The following is a 22,524-nucleotide window of genomic DNA, read 5'->3' as shown; positions in this document are numbered from 1 at the left end:
CCTGGATTCAGGATGACCAGAGTTCAAATCTGGCCTCAGACACTTGACACTTATTAGCTGTGTGACCCTGTGCAAGTCACTTAACCCTCATCGCCCCACCAAAAAAAAAAAAAAAGAAGAAAAAAATGGCTTTTTTATTCTTTTCCTTTGCTAATAAGAAAATTTTAAAATTCTTTATTTGGATATAGAAGGATAATTCAGAATGCCACAGAAGGGGGAGAGAAGAGAGTTATATTTGCCTTTGCCAGCATCTTCATTTCATAAAGTGCTTTAAAAGAATAATAATAATCCAAGATTGGATCATGTTTGTGGACATAGAAAGGTTTATGATGGCATTTTTAGACAAAGTCGTTTCCACCAGAAATTGCCAAAGGATTGTTATCCTTAAGTAGCCTTTGATTTCATGATCAATGTAGATTTTATTCAAGGAAAAAGTAGAAACCATGCATTCTATCACAACTGTTTGCAAAATTTTAGTGCCCTGAAATATAGGACTTTGGTATCTAGAATTAGACATCATAAATTCTCTGTCTTTAATGGATTGACAGATAACAAATTCCATAAAACAGATAACAGGGGCAGTTAGGTGGCACAGTGGACAAAGCACCAGCCCTGGAGTCAGGAGGGCCTGAGTTCAAATTCGGCCTCAGATACTTAATACATACTAACTGTGTGACCCTGGGCAAGTCACTTAACCCCCAATTGCCTCACCAAAAAAAAAAGAAAGGAAAAAAAAAAACAGATAACAGACCTCAGAATATCCTGGAGGATTCAACTAATAAATCTTACCAGAACAGAGACATTATTACAAACCATTGCCCATGTTCACCTGGACATGACATTGATTCATAAAAACTTAACCCTTTAAATAAATGTCACCATCCCAAGTCTTCAAAGTCTTGAAGTTATATAGAACAAAAAGATTTCAAGGTATAAAGACTTATCAGAGTAGATCAAAATTATAATGTAGGAACAAAATGAGGTACCTATCATCCCTGTTGTCTTGACTACTACCAGGGTGGTACCAAGCATGTGTTCACTGAGCCTACATCCTACTATTCAACTATAAAAAAGCAGTTATTTTTTCCTCCTGCTCAATAATAACCTATAGAATATTACATATAAAAGAATAATCATAAATGGCAACTTATCCTTTGACTATTTCTATCTGTTCTATCAAAAATATGCAATCTAGATAATAACAATAACTGACATTTTTTATACAACTTTTAAGCTTTGCAAGGTGCTTTATATCATTGTCCCATTTAATCCAATCAGCAACGCTTTGAGCTAAGTGCTGCAGTTACCCTCATTTTACACGTGATGAAACAATACACTTGCGTATGATTTTATGACTACTGTCTCCTGCAGAATTTGAACCCAGGTATTCTTGACTCCAAGTCCAGCAGTGCATCAACCAGACCCCCTAGAATGGGGATTAGAAAGATATGGGTTCTAGAAGCATCAAAAAGTATGACTTAATAGGACTTGAGGGATTGACTGAATATGGATAGTAGCAATGAAGAAGCACCTCTATTTCAGTACTTCCATTTTTTTTTTCTCTTTTTAAAAATGATTCTTTGAGAGAAGAAATTTTAAAAGGATGAAAATCTTCATCACACTAAAATCTTTCCAGTGTGCTCTCCTGAATTGTTTTTTGAAATTAATTTTTCTCTATACATTTCTTTATTTATTTTGGTTATATTTTTAAGTTCTGATCTATCTTCCTCCCTTCTTCCCCATCCTGAACTAGAGAAGGCCACCATTTGACAAAGATTTATACATATGTTTACATGTATTTATGTACACATGAAAAACCATACTCTTCATATTTCTGTTTATTCTTTCTCTGGAGGTGGATAGCATCTTCCTTCATTGGTCTATTGTTGATTTGAAAATAATACTTAGTCATTCAGTTATATTTTTTAAAATATTGTTGTTACCATATACAATGTTCTGTTGGTTCTGCTCATTTCACTCTTCATTACTTCATGCAAGTCTTTCCATGTTTTTCCAAAATCAACCTGCTCATCATTGCTTATAGCACAATAATATTCCATCACAGTCACACAGGACAACTTGTTTAGCCATTCTCCAATTAATGGGCATACCCACAATTTTTAGTTCTTTGTCACTACAAAGAGAACTTATATAAATATTTTAGAACAAAAAAGTTCTTTTCCTTTTTCCTTGATGGCCTTGGGAAACAGACCTAATAATGGTATTTCTGGGTCAAAGGGTATATACAGTTTTATAACTCTTTGGGCATAATTCCAGATTGCTCTCCAAAATACTTGGATCAGCTCACAGTTTTACCAACGGTGTGTTTCATCAAGGAACACCTGTTCCTAGAAGAAACAAAGGGGGGAATGTGATGAAATAATGGGATTTAGCAGATACTCAAAGACCACCCTGGAGATTAATTAAGACTGATTGAATCAAGTGAGAGTAATTGACTGCTGATTAAGCCTACTTCAAGTTAATTGGATTGTAATCACACCTGGCTATCCCTTAAGAAGGTATTGTTCTCAGAAACTAGACTGTGAACTCAACTTGAGAACACCTTCAAAGACAATGGATTTGGATGACGCCAACCAATCACCTTGAAGCAGTGTGTAAGGACCGCCTCTGTTCCAGATCTATAAAAAAGCTTCCACAAACAGCTTGCTAGGGAATGCTGATTAAAACAGGCTGGTGAAGGAGTTCCTGATTAAAGCAGGCTTGTGGAGGAGGACTTCAGGAAGAACCAACCAAGCTGGAACTCTAGGCTAGGTAGGACTTCTTTTTCATAACCTTCTGAACTCTTTGAAAATATCTGTATGTTCTAATAAATGTTTAATGCCCAAAGACTGGTACTGAAGCCTTTTAATTATTGGCGACCACAATTAAGATTTTAAACATCACAAGTGTGTTAGTGTCCCAATTTTTCCACACCTCCAACATTTGTTATTTCCTCCTTCTATCTTTCTTTACAATTCTAAAATTGATTCACTATGCAAATTCCTTCCTCATATGATACATAAGATACAACCTAAACTAAAGACCAACAGCCCAACAAAGCTCACAAGGCGATAAATTGGAACAGTTCATCCTATTAGCCTACCTGTCTTCATAGACCCAGCCATACTTTGAAATGTTCAATCTAACAGCATACTACATGAGCTTTGAAAAACAAGGAAAAAACTATCTTCTTTTTAGAATTTCCATTTCTAAATTCTTTTAATGCAAAAAGAGATCACTTTAAAAAGAAGAAGAGCTGTTTGCCATTTTTTGTGTATATCATGGACCTCTTTGGAAGATTGGTAAAGTCTATGGATACCTTCTCAGAAGAATGTTTTACCTTACAGTCATAATTAAAGGAAAAGTTAAATTTCAGTTAGAGGTTAGTGAAAATAAAGATGTAGTTTCCCCCATTTGAAGAGACAGACCCCCTCAAATCTAATATACCTTAGGGATCTGTGAAGCCCATGTTAAGAACCCTTGCTTTAAAAGTTATCTCATAGGGGCAGCTGGGTAGCGCAGTGAATAAAGCACTGGCCCTGGATTCAGGAGGACCTGAGTTCAAATCTGGCCTCAGACACTTGACACTTACTAGCTGTGTGACCCTGGGCAAACCCTCCATTGCCTCACAAAAAAAAAAAAAGTTATCTCAGAATTTATCATTTAGTCAATAGGAGGATACTGGTGTATAGTATGCGTGATTCCTTCTTCAAAGGTTATAATAATTCCTGGTAAATTAATTAAAATCATAGGACTTCAGAGTTGGAATGACCTTTATCTTCTTTGGAAAACATCCATCATATTTTTAAAAAATTTAAACTATATACATATGTATTGCATATATGTGTGCATGTATGTGGTGGTAGGTTGGTTGATTCTGATGATTAGTGTCCACCTCTAATCATACTAGTTCAATCCTTTGTGGGCCATTTAACTTCATGCTGATTTGTGGACAAAGTGCCTTTATCCCTAAATTATTTATCTCATAAATACCTTAGGTTACATGAGAGATCTGGCAAGAAAGACAAGGATGAAAAACAACCACAGTACATATTCTACTGATAATGAATCAGTATATACTTTTCTTTTTGGGGGGGGGGTGAGGCAATTGGGGTCAAGTGACTTGCCCAGGGTCACACAGCTAGTAAGTGTTAAGTGTCTGAGGCCGGATTTGAACTCAGGTACTCCTGAATCCAGGACCGGTGCTCTATCCACTGCGCCACCTAGCTGCCCTTTCAGTATATACATTCTTTTTTTGGTTTTTGGTTTTTGTTTTGTTTTTTGTGGGGCAATGGGGGTTAAGTGACTTTCCCAGGGTCACACAGCTAGTAAGTGTCAAGTGTCTGAGGCCGGATTTGAACTCAGGTACTCCTGAATCCAGGGCTGGTGCTTTATCCACTGCGCCACCTAGCCACCCCAGTATATACATTCTTAAAGGCAGTGGATTGCTTTAATTGCAAATTTTGTTTTCCTTGCCACTTTTTAAAAATTCCCTTCAAAAATTATGGGGTTGTAGGGTTTAGAGCAAGGAGGGACCCTAGAGATCATTTAATCCAATCTCTTCATTCTGTACATGAGCAAAGAGTCCAAGAGAAAAGTAACCTGCCTAAAGGTTATACTAGTAACAAATTAGCAGGGCGGCAGCCACGCAACTTCTTATCCAAGCCTCCTTGCATTACCTCATGTAATAGCATGTGTGTCCCATTTTCATCATCTGCCTCATGTACAACAGACTTTTGTTCCCTAGTCCATCTAAGGAGATCAAATGTCAGGCTATATTTTAGAGAAGATCTTTCTTTTTATGAAACTTAAGTGTCGAATTTGTTTTTCTCCCAGCAAGTTAAAGAGTTGTGTAAGTTAATTTTGTTGTCAGACTGGGTGATTTTCACTGAAGCAAGAATTGGAGATAACATAGGGCACTCTGTGATATAAAACTCCTTCATCTTGGCAACTCCCCACACTAGAAACTCCATATTTTCTCTTATTTCAATATGGAGCTCATTCCCTTGTGTTAAATGGCTTACACACAAGCTCATTAGTTTCGGAGCTAAAACAAGACTCCTATGGCAATGCTTCCCCTTCTCAAATGAATCACTGACTTTGGAAAATATTGCACTTTGTTCTACTGGCATCCATGTGGCCAGCTTGGAAGCTCTTTTGGCCCAATTTTTATTTTAAAGTATAAATTCCACCATGATTATATTTATTGGATGCAGCTGATTTCCTAGGGGGCATAGGCTCTTAGGCATTAGAGCTAAAAAGGACATCATGCATTCCAATCTTCTTATATTACAGAAGAGGAAACTGAGGCCCAGAAAGATATGGTGACTTTGACACCATTAATGAGTAGTGAAGTTCCTCTGACTCCAGGTCCAATGCTTCTTCTACTACTCAACACTACAACATAAAATTGCTATTCCTTGCCATTTGTATGTCAGTCGTTTCAGTTGTATCTAACTCTTCATGACCCTATTTGCATTCGTTTTTGTTTTGTTTTGTTTTACTCATTTAAATTTTTTTGTAAAGATACTGGAGTGTTTTGCTGTTTCCTTCTCCAGCTCATTTTACAAATGAAGAAACTAAGATAAGTGATTTGTTCATGGTCGCAGAACTAATAAGTGTCTGACGTTGGATTTGAACTCAGGTCTTTCTGACTCCAAGCCTGGTACTGTTATCTGTTGTGCCACCATTTGTATAATTCTAGTTTTTTCTTTTTGCAAGCATTTATTAAGCACTTGTTGTATGACAGGCACTGTGCTAATTTCCTGGGAATACAAATGGAAGCTGAAAGAAAAACAGGCCCTGCCGCTAAGGAGCAACAGAGCATTAAGTGACTTGCCCAGGATCACACAGCTAGTAAGTGTCAAGAGGCCAGATTTGAACTCAGGTCCTCCTGAATCCAAGGCCAGTGCTTTATCCACTGCGCCACCTAGCTGCCCCAGGAGCTTACATTCTAATGGGAGAAGAGAACATGTAAAAAGAAGCTGAAAAGGAGATGGGTCAATGAAGTGGGCATGATGGGGAATGGCTGGAGTAAGAAGTACAGCCCAGAGAGAGAAGAAAACATGGCTAATTTGGACATCCTCCTTAAAATGGAGGTTCTGAGAGGAACCAGAGGGAACAACCACAAGAGGGTACTTCCAATATGAGAAGTGTGTGGAGATGGAGTGAACTTTCAGGCTGAAGAGAATTCTGTAACACGGTAGAGAATGACCAGAGATTCAGGAGTGTAGCTTCTCTCTCTTCCTCTTCTCTATTTCTTCCTGTCCTTGTTTTTTTAATCTGCCAATTATCATCCCTCTCCCTTTGCTTTAAGAGTATGTTGCCCCGTGCTATATGTCTTCACAGCACATCCCCTTACTGTGTATACTCGTTTAGCAGACTGGCCTTTCTTCCACATTCTTTTCTAGGCATAGACCCATGCAACCCAGGACAGGGCTGTGCCAAGGCAGCAACATCGATGCCTAAGCCAACATCTCCCAGTCTGTGCTCTGTAGAAACCTAATGTTGCATCTGATGAGAATCAGAGTTCCATGGAAAAAATGGCACCATCATGTTTTCTTCATGAACATGTTAAATATGAAATTAAATGTGTGTTTACATCAAGTATTACATGATGAAAAGATTTATTTTACTACTAAATTTACCCAGTCTACCCTGGGGATATTCTATGCCCACAGATTTCCCTGACCAGAATTTGTGAGTTCTTTTAATACATTGACAAGCCAAAAAAAGCATTCCATGTTGGAATTGGCTTGGGAGATGCTGTCCTAGATAGACACATATCTGAATTTGTCACTTCCCTGTTCAAAAATTTTCATGGGCTCCCTGTGACTTTTAGGTAAAACATGAAATACTTATCTTGACATTGAAAGACAGTAAAGTATTGGCCTGCATTAATGGAGGGAATTACCTCATCTAGGAGTTCTTACACCAATGAAATCACAGGTCCAGCTTCTGTCCCTCTCACTTTAAGGCATATGAAGCCCATATATGATGTCATCTGATCCTCACAAAACCCCCATGAAGCAAGTGCTGTTATTCCCATTTTATAGATGAGGAAACTGAGGCACGTAGCAGTTACGTGACTTGGTCAGGGTTACATCTATGTCTTTGGTTTTCTACTGTTGCCCAAAGACATGTCTTAGCTTAGCTCATTATATTATCATGAACCTATGACATAGGATAAATATTGAATGTATATGTGGGGGGGGTGTATATATGCACATGTGTGTATATTATGTATATAATGCATATATATTCTGTATGTGTATGTGTGTTCACACACACACACATCCCTATTGGGCAGCTACATAGTACCAGGGTTAGAGCATTGGGCCTACAGTAAGTTAAACCTGAGTTCAGATCCAGCCTTAGATACTTACTAGCTGTGTGACCCTGCACAAGCCACTTAGCCTCTGTTTGCCTCTGTTTCCCTTCTATAAAATGGAGATAATAATAGGACCTGCCTTTCAAGGGTACTGCAAGGATCAAATAAGTAATATTTGTAAAGCACTTAGGATAGTGCCTAGCACATAGTAGGCACTATATAAATGTTAGCTATCATTATCGTCGTTATTTACATGTAAATTATATGTAGCATATACATATATACTATGTAAACACATATATAGATATGCATGAAGAGATCAGATACAAATATATATGCACAGCCCCCCACAGACCCACCTGAATACATACACATAGATACACATATGTATATGTATGTATGTATACATAGACGTGCATATAAACACATGCATTCATACATATTTCTGCTTGTAGTTTGTGCAGAAAAATGAATTGGGCACAAAAATCAAAAAGCATACATGGCTGTCCATCCTATGCTTAGCATCATTTATAAACCAAACCCCAAGAATGTGAACTATTCCAAGTGACTGCTTCTTTTCACTTCTGAAACACTTGTGATCAATTGCACTTCATGATATGCATCTCAGTTTATTCAACTACATGAGCTACTTTTCAGTCTAATTGGAAAACAAAGGTTGTCCTGAAGGAAAGCTCCCTAAAAGCTCTACCAATCTTCCATGAAAGTGATAACCACCTCACTCTCATGCCCAAACTTTGAGTGTTTTTTATTCTCTAGAGAGGCTTTCTTTGGGGGGGAGGGGTGGCTAGATTATCTTTTTATGTTACTGAAATTCCTGGTGTGTGTGCTTTGAGAGAATAGTTGAAAGTGTTTGGATTGTTTTTTGTTTTGTTTTTTCCTTATTGTCCATCCCAGAAATAATAGTGGCGATGATGTACTTTATTTTATTTTAAGAGGAAGTCTGGCCTAGTAGATACAGTGGAGTCAGGGAGACCAGGTAAATTCAGATCCTGTCTCTGCCATTTCCTAGGCTGTTCATTCTGGACAAGTCACTCTCTTCTTTTCGAGGCAATGAGGGTTAAGTGACTTGCTCAGGCTCACACAGTTAGTAAGTCGCTCTCTTCTTTTCTATCAAGTCCCTGAAACTTATCTACTGTTATGTACTGCTTAAGGTTCTACTTGATATTTGTATTGTCTCCTAATCTTGAAGCACTTTTCATTTGTGGCCTAGGCTTTTTAGGTTTCCGTGAGTTATGCAGGGATGACCCACTGGAGGGAAAATGAAATACAGGATGACATTAAAACAGAATATAGTATAAATAATTGGTCAGGCCAATCTAATCTTGAATGTTAGGTATCTGTTACATGTTTCTTCCTTTGAGTAATTTTGGGTTTTTTTGTTTTTTTGTTTTTTGTGAGGCAATTGGGGTTAAGTGACTTGCCCAGGGTCACACAGCTAGCAAGTGTTAAGTGTCTGAGGCCACATTTGAACTCAGGTACTCCTGACTCCAGGGCCAGTGCTCTAACCACTGCGCCACCTAGCTGCCCCTGAGTAATTTTGAATATAAGTGTTAAGCAAATAATTCTCTTTGCAGAAGCTGGGTGGTTAAAAAAAAATAGAAATATAGGCTCTTTTTTTTCAACCACATGCAGAGTTTTATATCTGATAGAGTGTTGGACTTAGATTCATACAAACTTGGGTTTGAATCCTCCTTCTGACACTTAATAGCCATGTGACCATAGGCAAAGTCACTTAACCTATCTGAACCTGTTTTTTCATCTGTGAAATGGGGATAATAATACCTGAAATGACAGCCTCTTAGTGCTGTTCAGCTCAGATGAGGTAATCTACATTAAGCCATTTTTGAACTTTGAAGCCACTGTATAGACATCAGCTGTTACTGTTGTTACTTTGAAGCCAGAATTTTTACATGTTAAATCCCAAATTGAAAGTCAAATTAATTCAGACTGGTCCTACATCTCTAATGTCTGCGACTACACCAGTATTCAGTGAAAGGTATTTAAACTGAAGGAAGGAAAAAAAAATGGGCAATGCTTAACAACATCAAAATTCCAATTCCTGAATGGTAGATGCTCTTGTAACCAATGCAAAAACAAAGCAAAAAATCAACTTTTACCAAACTCATAACCATATTTTCAAGGATAGGTATGTACCCGAATTTGGCCTTGCTGATCAGTATTTGTGTTGGAAACCGCTATTCACCCTGGGAAAGGCTCATGTTGTAAAGATCCGTGAGACAAATGCACTTCACTATGTGGCTGTCCTTGATTGATGTCTTCTGGTTGTTGCAATGAGATTGAAAATGGTTTCTCTGATTTTCTTTGATGTTCAAAGGCAGAAATACATTTTGCACCTTTTGGAGCTTCATGCAGCTGCGGGTGAAGAAGCTGACAGCTCGTGGGAGAGCTAATTAGAGCCAATTATAATTTGATTGACCTGCTTTGGCTCTAGAATACCTATCCAAGACTTCTTGTGCAAGATGGGGATTTAATTTCTCCATAGAAATCAAAGTAAAACTTTTGGTGCCTTGAATTTATGTATGTATATTGATGTATAATATGATAAAGAAAATTTGCATCTGAGGAATTCCTACACAGTGTATTTAAATCTATGATGTGTTGTCAAGCAAATATTAATAGTTCACATTGTTTTAGTTTATAGAATTCTTTCTTCTCTATGACTCTTTGAGGTAGGTTTAAAAAAATAAATTAGGGTGTGTGTTTGTTGGTCCACATTTAGAATTTCATTGTTGCAGGTTATTTTCAGTAAACAAATTTCTATTACTATAGATGAGCATTTGTCCTGCAGATTGGTCTTCAATAGTGACCTCAAGTAGAAAGTTGGAGGTTAAGTGATTTGCCCAAGGTCACTAAGCCACAACATCTAAATTCTAGAACATAAATCATACATCATAGATGTAGAGTTTAAGGCAACCTCAGATCTCATCAAGTCCAACTCTTTCTTTTACAAATGACGAAACTGAGGACACCAAGTATGGTGAGAGTAATCCCAGCTACCAGGGAGGCTGAGGCTGGTGGATATGATAAACCCATGGAAGGGTGGAGGGAAAGATGATTACCTGGCTACCTTAAGAGGAAGGGAGAGAGGGAGGAAGGGGGGAAGGGAGGAAGGAGGGAAGGAAGGAAGGAGGGAAGGAAGGAAGGAAGGAAGGAAGGAAGGAAGGAAGGAAGGAAGGAAGGAAGGAAGGAAGGAAGGAAGGAAGGAAGGAAGGAAGGAAGGAAGGAAGGAAGGAAGGAAGCCAATCAAAGAAACTGAGTCTCAGAAAACTCATATGACATCCCAGTGGCAGCCCAACTCCTAAGTGTTAGAGGCTAGATTCAAAATCATGTCTTTCTTGATACCAACTTCAGCACTCTTTCCACTGGACCACACTTTTCTCTCACTCTAGCATAGATTTTGAAAACATATATGTTCATACATACACTTGGTATTTTTTTATATACTATTATTTTTGTTGTTTTGGGGTTTTTTTGTTTTGTTTTTTTTGTTTTTTTTGTGGGGCAATTGGGGTTAAGTGACTTGCCTAGGGTCACACAGTAAGTGTCAAGCATCTGAGGCCATATTTGAACTCAGGTACTCCTGACTCCAGGGCCGGTGCTCTATCCACTGCGCCACCTAGCTGCCCCCACTTGGTATTTTTTAAACTGTGAATAAGCAAGTAAATTTGCAAAGATCATAATAACCAACATTTATATAGCTTTTTAAAGTTTGCAACATGCTTGAGATTGACTATATCATTTTAGCTTCCTTATAACAACCTCATGAAGGTAGGCGCTCATTATTATGTGCATTTTACAGATGAGAAAACTGTCAGAGGCTATTGCATCAAAAAGCAGCACAGTGTTTACTTCTTATTTGGATTTTCCTTATTTTTATTTTTTTCATAACTCTAAATATTGTCTTAATTCTATTAATTATCCTAGGGTGGTAGCTCACATTTATATAGTCCAAGTCAAGAAGTTGATAAGCATTTATTTAAACACTTACCATATTCCAGGCACTGTCCTGATATGATGCTTTATGGTTACAGCAAATAGCTTGGAAAGGACTTTTTACTTCTGAATACTGACCCTTTGTCAAGATGATATTTTTAATTATGTGATTTTCCCCTCTTGACATGTATAAGAATTTAAAATCCTTGAGGACAAAAACTGTTTCACTTCTGCCTTTGAGTCTCCAGTGTTTAGCATAGTGCCTGGTACACAATAAGTGTTTAATAAATGTTTGTTGATCACTTGGTATAGTCTAAAAAGGAATGTTAATGTGTCATTCATTCAGATAAAATGAAGGTCTATAATGTTAGAGTCTGATAGAGATTTTTCCCAAGAATATTTACTTCAGAATTATTGCTTCCAAAAAACCCCCAAAAACCTAAATACCCTTGGATTACCAATAACTAATATAGACATTTTTCTCACTTTTACCTGAAAATCCAGATAATCATTTTGTGGGCTGGGGGGCGGGGGGCGTGGGAGGTAGAAGAAGTGGGATAGGGCCCTTAAAAATGCTCTAATGGGGGCAGCTAGATGGCGCAGTGGTTAAAGCACCGGCCCTGGATTCAGGAGTACCTGAGTTCAAATCCGACCTCAGACACTTGACACTTACTAGCTTGTGTGACCCTGGGCAAGTCACTTAACCCCCATTGCCTGCAAAAAAAAAAAATGCTCTAATGAAGCTCTCAGATGTAAAGTGTCCAATTGGAAGACATTGTTTTCATTTATGAGTTATAAGCAACTGAGTCTCACAGGAGACCACACTAAGCTAACAAAATTCACTTACAAATCATTCTAACAATTCTCACTCTCCTTCCCTACCTCCCTTGCCCTCCCTCTCCTCCTTTCCCTATCCCTATTTCTTCCTTTTCCCACCTCCCTTTCTCCTTCCCCTGCCCCCTCCTCTTCCCCACCCCCTTTCTCTCACACACATATATTGTTCCTCTATAACAAAAAGGAGTAAAGCTGAGCTCAGGTGGAGCCATACTTGAAAAAATATATATAATTACCACTTCTGTTTAATTTTCAAAAACCGTCAGTTATCCAATATTTTTTTAAAAAATCAAATATTAATAACAACAACGGTTCCTATTGAATTTTGACAAAGACCTTTCCTCTCAACAACTTGTGAAGTAGGTAGTTGATTTTATTATCCTATGCTGATTTTTCATGTAAAAATCATAGAAACCCCAAAATCATATTTCTAGATTCACAGAACATTAGAAAGTTGAAGGGACTTTGAAGATAATCACTTTTAACCCCCTTCTTTGACAAAAGTGGAAACTGAGGCTGACGGGATACAAGTAGACGTACTGCCAAAGGTCACATAGTAAGTGTTAGTAGTGCAGCAAGTACAGATCATAGATATAAAAATACAGCATAGCATAGACTGACTGTCACATCTACCCGTAGAGATGTCCCGTCACCTCAAGCTCAGTCTATTATACAATTGAATATAAATGTAAGTTTTTAAAGGGCTATCCTCTTGATTCTTTTTTTTTTTTTTTTTTTTGGTGAGGCACTTGGGGTTAAGTGACTTGCCCAGGGTCACACAGCTAGTAAGTGTTAAGTGTCTGAGGCCGGATTTGAACTCAGGTACTCCTGACTCCAGGGCCAATGCTCTATCCACTGTGCCACCTAGCTGCCCCTTGATTCTTTTTTTAAACTTAATTGTCTACTGGTGTATTGCTGGCCAGCCTCTGGCCCAGGTAGCAGAATTCAGGGGCAACTTTTCAGAAAGGAGGGTGATACAAATTGTGATTGAGGCCCCTGCCTCCTCAGTAGCCACAACTGATGACAACCCAGAAAAGAGTCTTGTCATCAATGTCATCCAGTGGTTCAACGTCAGAAATAAATACAGTTTTATCAGCAGAAATGACACTGAACACAATATGACTGTAAAATGGAAATGTTTTACATGATTGCACATCTATAACCTCTATCAAACCTCCCAGCTTCCCTGTTTAGACCTTGTTTGTACATGGTGGACTGCCTGTTGTCCCTCCATTAGAATGTGAGATCTGTGAGGACAGAGACTGCGTTTGTACGCCTCTCTGTATCCCAGAACTTTGCACTGTGCTTTGCATATCATAAAGCCTCCCCACATATTAGGGAGGTAGGAAAAGAGGAAGAAAATTTGGAACTCAAACTTTTTTTAAATGATTGTTAAAAATGGTCTTTATATGTAATTGTTAAAAAAAAGAAATACTGTTTTAAAAGAAAAAGGAAGGAAGGTGCTTTTTCACTCGTTCATGAACAGAAAAGCACTGGGTTCAAGGCCTGATTCTGCCACTGAGTGACCTAGGAAAATCACTTCTTTCTATAAGAAGTTTCATCGTCTAAAATAAAGGACTTATCCTGGGATTCTTCTGTGCAGTTCTGACACTCAGAAAGGCTAGAAAAATGGCTCAAGGCCAGATTGCACCTTGAGAGAAGGCAAATGAGTACTATGCTCAACACAGACTAATTTGATGGCTTGATGCAAGATGCTTTTAAAAGGTGGGAGGAGAAAGGCTAGAAACATGAAGACCAGTCAGGAGATTATTTTTTTTTGTCCAATCATAAAGGCGATTATAGTAGAAATGGAAAGGGAGGAATTAATTTGTAAAGGATGAATACTCTGGCCTTGGTGCTTTATTGTATACCAGAAGGAAGGAAGAGGGAGAAATTAACTTATTTTGTGAATTTATGGTGGTGGGTTTTTGTTTTGTTTTTTTAATCCTACCTGATTCAAGAAATTTATTTTGAGGATTTGTGAGTTAATACCAACAAAACCCTTTGAGAGCCGCCCTTGAATAGTACATTATGCTTAGAGACAACATCAATAAATCAAACCCCCCCAAGTGAAGGAAATTGGGTAGAACCTGCTTTCAAACCTCTTCCCGTATATATCATTCCACACCCGTTTCTACCACCAATCCCCCTTTACATACACTGATGTGCCCAAGACTTTTAAGGGTTATCCAATGAATGGATGTAGGAAACTGATAAGAAAACTGTTTTGAAGGTTGGTAGTATATGCTGCTCTGTACCAAAACATGGGTATCTTCTTTTTAATCAGCCTGTTTGTCTGACCTAAAATGAACATTTTGAAGGATTTACTGACGAGCGTCAGGGCTAGAAAACCACGAAGGTTTGGGGTACAGCACTAATTACAAATGTAACTGCAGAATTCACGCTTTTTCCTTCTCCTTCAGGGAACTGTTTTGCCTCAAAAGTTCATAACAATGGGGACTGCACATTTGGTTCATACTGGAGACAAGGCTGGTGTGTACATTAGCTTGGCAAGCAGCTTCCCCCAAGTTGTTCCGTTTTCTGTTTTAGTATTTACATAATTGTAGAATTTGAGGAGCAAAAAGAAACTTTAAAGATAATCTGGTTCAATGCTGTCATTTCACTGACAAGGATTCCTCTGTGTGTGTGTGTGTGTGTGTGTGTGTGTGTGTGTGTGTGTGTGTGTGTGTGTGTGTGTGTGTGTGTGAGAGAGAGAGAGAGAGAGCGCACACATTTTCTCTGATCTCAGGCCCGGAATTTTAACTCTCTGTGCCTCAGTTATTCATTTGGGTTCCACCAGAAGACGTCTTGTGTTCTGAATCTATGACCCTATGATCACAGATTTTGTGTCTCACATTTTTCATGCAGCGTTACTTAGATTAAACTAGGTTAGGTGACTCTATTCTCTCAGATATGTTTATCTAACCCTAACCTCTCTCTTTGGTTCCGGTCAACTCCCTATTGGACATCTTAGATTGGGTGTCCTTAGACATTTTGAACTGTACATGTCCAAGACCAAATTCATTATCTTTCCCCCTAAAGCCTCCCCTCTTCTGAACTTTCCTGGTGCTGTCAAGGCTATCATCATCTTCCCAGTCACTCAGGTTTGCAATCGAGGTGTCATCCTCATCTCCTTGCTAGCTCTCACTCCCACGTTTCCATTCTCTTGCTGAGTCCTGTCATTTCTACCTTTGCAACGTTTTTTGCATCCATCCCCTTCTCTCTACTCCCACAGCTCCCACCCTGTTGCAGGCCCTATTTTGTCATGCCTAGACTGTTGCAATAGCCTGCAGCTTGGTCACCCTGCCTCAGCTATCTCTAGTCCATCTTCCTCTTGAAGTGATCTTCCTAATGACCATGCCACTTCCCTGCTCAGCAAACTCCATTCACTCCCTAATATCTGCAGGATCATTTTTTTTTTAATTCTCTGTTTTGGATTTTAAAGCTCCTTAGAGCCGACCCCATCCTACATTTCCAGTAACTATTACCTCCATGTAACCTATGATCTGGAGACATTGATATTCTTCCCACGCTACACTTCATCTCCTTTGGCTAGAATGTTCTCCTTCATCTTTTCTGCCTTCCAGGCTTGCTTATTATGCTTCAAGATTCAACTGAAATCTCAGCTTCAACAGGAGGCCTCTCCAAGTCCCACCTCCGAGCTTCCCTGTTTAGACCTTGTTTGTACATGGTGGACTGCCTGTTGTCCCTCCATTAGAATGTGAGATCTGTGAGGACAGAGACTGCGTTTGTACGCCTCTCTGTATCCCAGAACTTTGCACTGTGCTTTGCATATCATAAGAATTTAATAAGTGCTTATTGAGTGATGGACTAAATTTTTTTCTTTTAAATAGTATTTTATCTTTCCCCGTTAAATGTGAAGACAAATTTTGACATTAATTTATTTAACATTTATTTAATTTATTCTTCATTTTTATCATGATTTATAAAATTGTGAGTTGCAGATTTTCTCCCTCCCTCTCCTGCCTCCTAATGAAGACAGTAAGCAGTTTGATATGGGTTATATATGTGCAATCATGTAAAATATGTTTTAATATTTGACTGATTAAATTATAAAGAAGATGCATTGCATTCATTGGTAGAGGAAGCTGCTCACTAGGACCTCCTTACACAAGTTTTAAAAAAAAGTGTTACCACTTCCTCAGAACAACTCTTTGTTTTATCCTAAGAGAAGTGGGGAGCTTCTGATGATTTTTTAGCAAAGTTACAACCAGAGAACTGTACCTTAGGAAGTTTATTTTGGCTACTTAGTGCAAGGCTGCTATTTTAGCACATAAGAAAACAGACATGGAGAAGTTTAAATGATTCACCCAAGAGCATTCAGCTACTGAGTGTCATTATTGTTCAGTCATTTTCAGTCGTGTCTGACTCTTCATGACCCCATTTGGGATTTCCTTGGCAGAGATACTGGAGTGGTTTGTCATTTCCTTTTCCAGCTCATTTATAGATGAAGAAACTAAGGCACACAGGGTAAGGTGACTTGCCTAGGGTCACACAGCTAATGTGTCTGAGGGAAGATTTGAACCTAAGTCTTCCTGACTCCAGGCCCAGCACTCAATCTACTGCACCACCTAGCTCTACCCTGTGAGTATAGGAGTCAGAATGTGAATCTAGTTCTTCTTGATCCCAGGTCCAAGCCACTATTGACTATACCGTACTGTTTGGACATATAAAAAATATAATACTGCTTCACATCCTAAAACCATATTACAGAAAAGTTATCAGTCTGAAATCATTTTTGTTAGGCTGAATCATTTTTTTTCTCAAATAGAATTTGACCCAGCTTTCCCATAATCTTGTCTTTGAAATAGGCAAGTAGCAAACTGACATTTTACAAAAAGAGGAAACTGAGTCATGGAATGATTGACTTGTGGCTTTACAGGAAATAAGCAATATCATAATAAGTTCATGGCCCATAATACTAACTACTTTTTGACTAGTAGACATTTCTACTTAGTGTTTTGTTTGTTAAACAGATTTTATATGGTGTTCACATAGATTTTTCTTGCTTTATATTAGCTCTTTTCATATAGAGTAGGTAGGTGGTGCAGTAGGTTGAGGGTTAGACCTGCAGTCAGGAAGGCCCGTGTCCAAATTTAGCTTCAGACATTTACTAGCTATGTGACCCTGAGCTAGTCATTTAACTCCTGCTTGCCCCAAGTTTCTTCAGCTTTAAATTGGGGATCATAATAGCACCAACCTCCCAGAGATGTTGTTAGAGTCAAATGAGATAGTTTGTAAAGCATCTTGCAAAACCTTAAGTGCCATACAAATGATAGTTATTATTATTAAATATTATTATTCTAATACAAATGAATTAAATTCTACCTTAATATAAAGGAGGGAGAAATTAGTGAACTGACAATATATGTTCCCTGGTGGGAATTCAGGTCTACAGGAAGATGTTGATAAGCTTCCTCTTCCTCTTCTTCTTCTTCCTCTTCCTCCTCCTCTTCCTCTTCCTCTTCTTCCTCCTCCTCCTCCTCTTCCTCTTCCTCTTACAAATGAATTAAATTCTACCTTAATATAGAGGAGGGAGAAATTAGTGAACTGACAATATATGTTCCCTGGTGGGAATTCAGGTCTACAGGAAGATGTTGATAAGCTTCTTCTTCCTCTTCCTCTTCTTCTTCCTCCTCCTCTTCCTCCTCCTCTTCCTCCTCCTCCTCTTCCTCCTCCTCCTCCTCCTCTTCTTCTTCTTCTTCTTCTTCTTCTTCTTCTTCTTCTTCTTCTTCTTCTTCTTCTTCTTCTTCTTCTTCTTCTTCTTCTTCTTCTTCTTCTTCTTCTTCTTCTTCTTCTTCTTCTTCTTCTTCTTCTTCTTCTTCTTCTTCACAATTGGGGTTAAGTGACTTGCCCAGGGTCACACAGCTAGTAAGTGTCAAGTTTCTGAGGTCGGACTTGAACTCAGGTCTTCCTGAGTCCAGGGCCAGTGCTCTATCCACTGCGCCACCTAGCTGCCCCGATAAGCTTCTTAATAAGTTACTACATTTTTAAGAGGTTTTACATTTATTTACCAGGAGGTAAGCTAAATGTTACAGTGGATAGATCACTGGGCCTGAGATCAGGAAGACTTGAGTTCAAATGCTGTACAGAGACTTAATAGCTGTGTGACCATGGGCAAGTTATTTAACCTGGTTTGCCACAATTTCCTCATTTATAAAATGAGGTGGAGAAGGAAATGGCAAACCAATTCAGTATTTTTGCCAAGAAAACCCGAAATGGTGTCACGACGAATCAGACATGACTGAAATGACTGAACAGCAATATCTGAAGAAAAAAAGAGAGAGGGGGCACAGTAGATTTACATTATACTGCTTTTCTAAATCAAACACATACTGTCATCTTTTATTCATTGTCTCCTCCCAGAGTCATTGTTTCCATGTAGCAATCTTTTAATTAGCCATTTGGTGGGAATTGGACTAGAACTTTGCTAAGGGGTTACATTTGCCAAGCTGACATTTATGCATCTACCAAATAGTATCAATTTATTCTGCTTGAAAAATTCTTTTTTTTTTCTCTCCAACTACATTTTACAGGGTATTAAACTTCTAGCTACATTTAGTCTATAACTAATATTCTTTAAGCAAACATAAACATTTCTTTTTAAAAGGAAATGAGAGTTATATGGCATTTTGTTTTTGGTTTTTTGAGTTTTTTTATTGCCTCTTTTTTTCCCCCTCAGTCATTTGCTCATGTCCACTCCCCTCCCAGCAACCCACCCTTGTAACAGAGAAAAACAGTTAAACAAAATTAGCTAACAAAATTATCATGTCATATGATTATGCATTGTGCACATGTACACCCAACTATATGCTAAAAGAAGATGTTATTTTTCATTACCTGTTATCTTCCAGAACAAGATTGGTCATGGCTGAGCTCAGCTACAACTGTCATGTTGTTCGTGTTTACATTATTGTAGTTATTGTATTTTTTTTTCCCTTCAGGTTCTACTCCCTTATGCATCGGTTCCCTAAATCTTCCCAGGTCTCTCCTAATCTCTCATGTTTACCATCTCTTAGTGCACAACAGTATTCCATTATATTTCTGTACCACAATTTGTTTAGCCATTGCCTATTGATGGATACCGACTTTGCTTCTCATTTTTTGAAATACAAAATGTGTTACTAATAATACATAAGACTTTTATGTCTGCCTTTGATACTACATTGCAATATCCTTAAATGGGATAATATTTGTAAAGCACTTAGCACAATGCATGGCACAAAGGAGGCTTTTAATAAATGCTTGTTCCCATGCCTCTTTGAAAGCTGTTAGGTATATACCCACCAGTAAAATTGCTGGATATGAAAAATTCAGTGACTTTTCTTACATAATTCCAAATTCTTTTGCACAATAGTTGGATCAATTTATACCTTTACCAACAGTGTAGCAGTGTGCATAGATTCCCCCAACATTGATTTTCTATTTGTTGCTAGTCTGAGGCAGAACTTCATAATTATTTTCATTTGCATTTCTATGATTATTAGTGATGGAGATCTTATTTTTTCATAGAGTTGTTGATAGTTTACATTTCTTTTGAAAACTGTTCATTTCTTGCATGACATTACTTTGAAGGAAACAGGTGATCAAATTGGTGATCATTTTAAGCATAAAATATCCTGTGGTATTATTTCACCCCTTCAGATTCCATAAACATGTTCAATCCAGTTGTATAGAAACTAGAAGATGATTAGAACAAGATTAGAGCATTTATTGTGTGAACTATCTGCTTTGACACTTTAACATTTGCTGCCTTGTTTTATGATTTATATTTTTGTCTGTCTCATTTCCTCAACTAAATTACAACCCCCTTAAAGACAGAAATAATGTCATACCTTTTTCTTTCCTTAGTATCCAGTATAGTTCATTACCTATAGTCATAACTCGATAAATATTCATGGATAATAATATAATGCTACTGGAAGGTGACTCAGAAGAATATGTTTACCAATACTTCTTAAATTCCTTGTTGCTCTTGGCTTACACTAGAGAAAGTGCAGTATCCTGTTATAAACACTTGGTTTGGAGTTGCAAGTTGTTGTTCAGTCATTTCTGTCATATCCAACTCTTCATGACCCTATTTGGGGCTTTCTTGGCAAAGATACTGAAGTGGTTTGCCATTTTCTTCTCTAGCTCATTTTACAGATGAGAAAACTGAGGCAAATGGCGTTCAGTGACTTACCTAGGGTCACATAGCCAGTAAGTGTCTGAGACCAGATTTGAACTCACAAAGAATCTTTCTGACTCTGGACCCTTCACTCTATTCACTGCATCACCTAACTTCCCTTTGGATTTATAAGACTTGGCTTCAAATTCTAGCTCCTCTACTTAATATCTGTGTGACCTTGAGCAACTCACTTTATTTCTCTTGACTTCATTGTCCTCATATGTAAAATGAAAGTTTGGAATAAATGAACCCAGAGGTCCCTTCTAGCACTGGATCTTATATCATGATAACTCTCAAGAAAATGAAAATAGATTTAGAAGACTTATACTCAAAATGCAAATCTAGAGATATAGCCCTCATATGTATGTACCTGACCCCATTTTTTCCAGCTGAATCCCCAGTTATCACCCCTCTCTCTAATCTTCACTCTTTCCCTACTATTTTCTTCTTTAATGAGAGAAGCCCAGGAGGGCCAGAGAGAAAGAATTTTGGGTGGGGGAGACAGTTATTAAAAGTACCCAGAGTCAGGAGGTTTGACGTGTATGAGGCATAGCAATGAAGCCAGTATCGCTAAACTGCAAAGAAGTTGGGGGTGAATAAGTTGTGAGAAGACTGGAAAAGTAGGAAGGGCTTTGAATGCCAGACAGAGCCTTTTCTTTTTTTCTTGGAAGTGATAGGGCAACACTAGAAGTTATTGACTAGGGGTAGGATATGGTCAGATTTGTGTTTTAGGATGATCAGTTTGACAACTGAGAGGAAGATGGACTAGATTTGGAAAAAACTCAAGACAGGGGAGATCATCCAGAAGGTTATTGCTCCATGAGGTGATGAAACCTCAGGATTCACCAGGGGCTAAGATCTAACCCCCCTACCTTGCATTTCTTTTTACTATTACCTGCTTTTTATCCCCTCCCAACCATCTGTTACCCATATGTTTTCCTTTTCTGTTCTCTCCTCTTCTTTGTATTTTCAGAAAATTAATGTTGGCTACATAAAGCAAAATGCTCCAGGTGTAGATTGTGATTTGATGACCAGGGAATTCTTGGTATGGGAACTCCCTCTACCATTACAGATTAGCGCCTCATCTATAATTAATGGTCTTAGCAGGTTGTCGGGGGTACCGACAAGTAAGTTCAGTAACTCATCCAAGGTCACATATCCCTTCTATGTCAAAGGCTGGCCTGGACTCTAGTTCTTTCTGATTCCATAGCTGATTCTCTAGCCACTAAAATATGTTTTGTCTCATAAGGCTATATATGATCCAAGTTTATAATAGTCTCCCTAAGGAAGAAAAATGCCATGTGACATCCAGCATCATTCATCAAGGTGACTGTCGATGTGCTAGTGAGTTGTCTTCTGTTATAATCATCCTGATTGTTCACATTGAAAGCTAAAGAGTAAAATTTTGCCCCAATATCTATACAGGAAGGAAAATGTTTTTTGAGCCACTGAACCATTATTTTGAATGATGTTTTTAAATAGAATCTATTTTGTTGCCTCCAGGAAGCCAAAGCCGTCGTGGAAGAAACAAGAGCCCTGCGCAGCAGGCTTCATCTCGCCGAAGCAGCGCAGAGGCAGGCCCACGGAATGGAAATGGACTATGAGGAAGTGATTCGCCTATTAGAGGCTGAAATTATGGAGCTGAAGGCTCAGCTCGCTGATCACTCTGGCCAGAGCAAAGTAAGCAAAACAGCTTGCTCACTCTCTCTCTCTCTGCCTCTTTCTTTCCCTCACCCTCTCTTGCTCACTCTTTCTTTCTTGTTCTCTCTCACTCACTCTCCCTCCCTCTCTTTCTCTCATCTTTTCCCTCCTCTCCCTCTCACTTTCTCTCTTTCTCTTTCTCTCCTTCCCTCCTTCTCTCATTTCTCTCTCTCTGTCTCCCTCCCCTTTCCTCTTGCTCTCTCCCGTTCCCTACCTCCAGCTCATAGTTACCATGGTTTCCTTTCTGTTGTCATATATCCTGTTTTCATTTTCTTTTCATCTGCTCTTCTAAAGTAGGTCGGTGTTTGTCTTCTATTTTTTTTTTTTCAATGACTGGAATGATGTGTCGTGAAGGGAGGAAGAAGAAGGTCATGCATCTTCTTTTCTCCAGAGATCTTTGGGTTGAAAAGAGCAAGAGCCCCAAATTTATTTGGGTCATGGGTCAATGTGTCATAGGTCATAACCTCACTTCTAGAAGGACTCCATTAACACTGAA

At 38.4% G+C, this 22,524-nt stretch overlaps 1 protein-coding gene across 6 annotated transcripts in view; it reads left to right on the top strand.

The window, feature by feature from the left end:
• STXBP4 (syntaxin binding protein 4) overlaps nucleotides 1-22,524 on the top strand; it is a 240,921-nt gene that overhangs the window by 93,318 nt on the left and 125,079 nt on the right. For all 6 annotated transcript variants that reach the window (XM_044004740.1, XM_044004739.1, XM_044004738.1 and 3 more), the window contains one exon: nucleotides 21,831-22,007. In XM_044004740.1, the coding sequence (XP_043860675.1) occupies nucleotides 21,831-22,007 (177 nt within the window). The remainder of the gene's footprint in view (nucleotides 1-21,830; nucleotides 22,008-22,524) is intronic.

This window comes from Dromiciops gliroides, chromosome 4 (genome assembly GCF_019393635.1).
Source record: "Dromiciops gliroides isolate mDroGli1 chromosome 4, mDroGli1.pri, whole genome shotgun sequence".
Taxonomy (NCBI): Eukaryota; Metazoa; Chordata; class Mammalia; order Microbiotheria; family Microbiotheriidae; genus Dromiciops; species Dromiciops gliroides.
The sequence above is the reverse complement of the archived record's forward strand: the minus strand, read 5'-3'. Positions and strand labels throughout refer to the sequence as shown.